At 43.3% G+C, this 3,997-nt stretch overlaps 1 protein-coding gene across 1 annotated transcript; it reads left to right on the plus strand.

The window, feature by feature from the left end:
- The first annotated feature begins 232 nt into the window (after positions 1-232).
- On the plus strand, positions 233-3,097 carry LOC131163527 (putative disease resistance protein RGA3). The gene has a single exon (XM_058120122.1). It carries the CDS (start codon positions 287-289, stop codon positions 3,095-3,097), a length of 2,811 nt encoding a protein of 936 aa, XP_057976105.1. The 5' UTR covers positions 233-286.
- The last annotated feature ends 900 nt before the right edge of the window (positions 3,098-3,997 follow it).

Raw genomic sequence — 3,997 nt, forward strand, 5'->3', positions numbered from 1 at the left:
TGATATCTTCACAAAGGTTCATCCACTTGATCGCCATCGTGCTTTAGTATGTAAATTTCAGTTGACATCTTCAATACCACCTTAAGTTTAAGGGAGGATGTTAACATAACTTCCTAAATTACCCTTGTAGTCTGCCTTAGGATGGCCCTTGTACAGTTTTTGTACAGTTTTATTATAATCTAGAGTTTCTTAGTTTTAACACCCTTGTTTTCCTTGGCTGCTATCTGGAGAAACATATTCAGTTTCCTTTTTCCCTTTCTTGTTCAGTCAACCACCATCTCCAACTATGGCTGATGCTCTTGTTTCTGCAGTGCTGGGGCAGTTGGTTTCAGTCATGCAGCAGGAGATGGAAAATGAAGTGAGGCTGGTTGTGGGCGTCGAAGAGCAGGTCCAAAGGCTCACCTCCACTCTCGAGGCCATCGGAGCCGTTCTCACAGATGCCGAGAAGAGACAAGTCCATGAAGAAGGGGTGAGACTCTGGCTAGAGAAGCTCAAGGACGTAGCCTACGATGCGGAGGACGTGTTGGATGAGTGGAGGACTGCGATTCTCCAATTACAACTTGGTGAAAAAGCTGAAACTGCTCCAAATATTCCCAGGAAGAAGATATGCTGCAAAATTCCTTCCCCTGGTTTTTGTTTCAGTCGGGTTGTTCTGCGTCGTGACATAGCCCTCAAGATCAAAGACATAAATGGTAGGCTGGATGCCATTTCTAAAGGGAAAGATAGGTACAGTTTCATCCCTAAATCCACAAGGGCTGTCGCTGAAGAACCCGCGCGACCGAGATCTGCATCTTTTGTCGATGTATCGAGAATAAAAGGTCGAGATCTAGACAAGGACGTTATAGTGGGGAAGTTGTTGGGTGAGAGCAGTCAGGAAGATAAGGGTCTCCAACTCATTTCCTTGGTGGGCATGGGAGGGATGGGGAAGACGACTCTTGCTCAATTAGCCTACAATGATAAGGCAGTGATAAGTCATTTTAAGAAGAGGATTTGGGTGTGCGTGTCAGATCCCTTTGATGAGGTAAGGATTGCTCATGCAATTCTTAAGGCTCTGGACGAAGAGAGTGACTTGAAAGTGGGTTATGCTAGTTCTCTTGACTGGGAAGGTTTGCCACAGCGCATTCACAAATCTATCATGGGAAAGAGGTTTCTTCTTGTGCTAGATGATGTGTGGACTGAGGACTACAGGAAGTGGGAACCACTGGAACACTCTCTCAGCAATGGCGGCCGGGGTAGTAGAATCTTGGTGACTACACGCAGCGAGAGGGTTGCGAAGATGATGGGAAGCTCCTGTGTGCATTCCTTGAAGGCATTGTCGGACGAGGAGTGTTGGTTGGTGTTTAGTCAGATAGTATTCTTCGGGAGGAGTAAGAAGGATTCTGAGAAACTAGAAAAAATTGGGAGGGAAATAGCAAACAAGTGCAAGGGCTTGCCACTTGCTGCAAAGACTTTGGGAAGTCTCATGCGCTTGAAAGACAATAGAGAAGATTGGCAGCATGTTTTGGGCAGTAAAATATGGCAGCTGGAAGTTGTTGAAAAACATCTTTCCCCTGCTTTGCTGTTGAGTTATGATGATTTGTCTCCTGCAATGAAACGTTGCTTCTCATATTGTGCCATCTTTCTGAAAGATTGCGAGATTGAGAGGGACAATTTGATTCAACTGTGGATGGCACAAGGTTTTCTTGGCACGGAAGGAAGTTTGGAGATGGAGAGAACTGGCAAAGATTACTTCCAAAACTTGGCAATGCGCTCTTTCTTCCAGGATTTTAAAAAAGATTCGTCTGGCAGAATAATCTCATGCAAGATGCACGATATAGTGCATGACTTCGCTCGGTTCCTTACGAAGAATGAATGTGTTCTTGTGGATGCCAACAGCAAAGAACAGCTCAAGATGGACTTGTCTTGTGGAAAAGCCCGTCATTTAACGGTAGAATGTGAAGCAATGGCCCCATTTCGTTCCACCATTTACAACACCAAAAATCTACGCACCCTCTTGCTAACCTTCTCAAGAATGTTCATAGCCCCATGTGATCCGTTTGATCATATGGCATTTGTTCGGGCATTAGATTTGAGTGGTAATGCAATTGAAGTTCCACTCGAAGTAGGGAGATTGATACATTTGAGGTACCTTAACTTATCCAATAATTCGTTTGAAGATTTGCCAGAAACATTATGCAACTTGTGTAATTTGCAAACCTTGAACCTCAATTGGTGTCCCGATCTGAAAAAGCTACCTCAAGGAATTGGGAAACTAATTAATTTGAGACATCTTCTGATTTTGAAAACTGAAAGTCTAAGAGTGTTGCCGAAAGGCATCGGTGGGTTAATCTCCCTTCGGACATTAGAAGGTTTCTGTGTCGGTTCTGGTGATGATAGTGAAGCATGTAAGATTGGATATCTGAGAAATCTGAACAACCTTCGAGGGAGCCTTAAAATAAGTGGGTTGAAAAATGTGGTAAAAGCATGGGAAGCTGAGAAAGCAGAAATGAAAAAGAAGAATGGCCTCCACTATTTGAAATTGAAATTCTCTGGAGAGGGTGAGGATGAAATTAAGGATTATGAGGTACTTAAAGCCTTACAGCCACCCCCAGACTTGGAATGTTTAGTGATATCTTTTTATGGAGGCACCCGGATACCCAACTGGATTACCTCATTGACTAACCTGCGAGGACTTAACATCAAAGGCTGTAAGAACTGTGCGTGTTTGCCTCCTCTCGGGATATTGCCATCACTTGAATTACTTATTATACAGGGCATGGCTATTTTGAAGAAGGTGGGTCTTGAGTTTTTAGGAATACAGATTGATGATGATGACAGACAAGAGAAAGGTGCTGACAGCACAATTGTGTTTCCGAAGTTGAAGGAACTCGTCTTTAGTGGCATGGACGAATGGGAAGAGTGGGATGTGGGAACAAGATTGGGCAAAGGAATAGATATGAAGGTAATGCCATGTCTTACGTCACTAGGAATTGAAGACTGTCCCAAGCTAAAGGCGCTGCCGCAGTACCTTCAGATGACCACACTAAAGGAATTGGAGATTAGGCGGTGCCCTATTTTGGAAAAACACAACCTCGAAGAGCCAAGTTCTGAACTATAACTACTCTTGACAAAGCCAACAGTTATGGCTTGGTGTCACGAGATAGGCTTGTTCAGGGCATTATACTTATCTGTGACTGCTTACCTTGTGTGTTTGAGATGAGTTTCTATCATGTAAATACTAGTGTAAGATTATTTTTCAGTATTTATTTCATTGTAAGCCAAATAAGGTAGTATGACTCCTCGATCACTTTGATGTTTCCTGGTGCCAAAGTGAGAATAACCCAGAAAGCTCTTTAGGGGAGGGTGAGTGTTCATCAATCATTGTAAAACTCACTAGCAATTGTCAACGTGTTTAGCCTACTTGCCTCCCTCGCTAAGTACACCATGTCAACGGAGGATTTGTTAATGAATTACGTTTGCTTCAATGTTTATTACTTGCTTGCCACGACTTTCATGAATTAATTACTGTTTCCGCTGCTATTTGAATGAATGTTAATGAAAGTGCGTTGTGGATGAATGTTGGTAAACGATAGGTTGGCTAGTTAAGTAAGAGTGCTTTAGCTAGCGCCGCACGGCCCTTCACAAGGGTGTGAAAATAGTCGGACTGTGACACTTGGTATCAAAGCCAAGGCTCAGTTGTTATGAGAATTCAGTTACCTTCGTTGTGGGATTTGGGAAGCTTTGGTAAGTGACCATGACACCAAACAATGCTAAAAGACTTAGTGCACTGGAAGCATAGGTTGAAGAGACAACCAACAACATGGCCAACGAGATGGCCCAACTGAGGGGACTTGTTGATGAAGTGATGGGATCACAGTAGCATCAAGCAAGTTTGACAAATAAAATGTTAGAGGACTTTCACCACACTGTGGAAACTTTGCAGGCCTAGATGGTTGATCTGGATGTAAAGGTGAATTTGATGGTTCTTGCTATGGGGAATTCCAACACTTCGGGAGTT

The sequence above is a fragment of the Malania oleifera genome, chromosome 9 (genome assembly GCF_029873635.1).
Source record: "Malania oleifera isolate guangnan ecotype guangnan chromosome 9, ASM2987363v1, whole genome shotgun sequence".
NCBI classification, from domain to species: domain Eukaryota; kingdom Viridiplantae; phylum Streptophyta; class Magnoliopsida; order Santalales; family Ximeniaceae; genus Malania; species Malania oleifera.

Excerpts from the sequence above, each read along its gene's own strand:
- LOC131163527 (XM_058120122.1), top strand. The coding sequence starts at position 287 with ATGGCTGATGCTCTTGTTTCTGCAGTGCTGGGGCAGTTGGTTTCAGTC.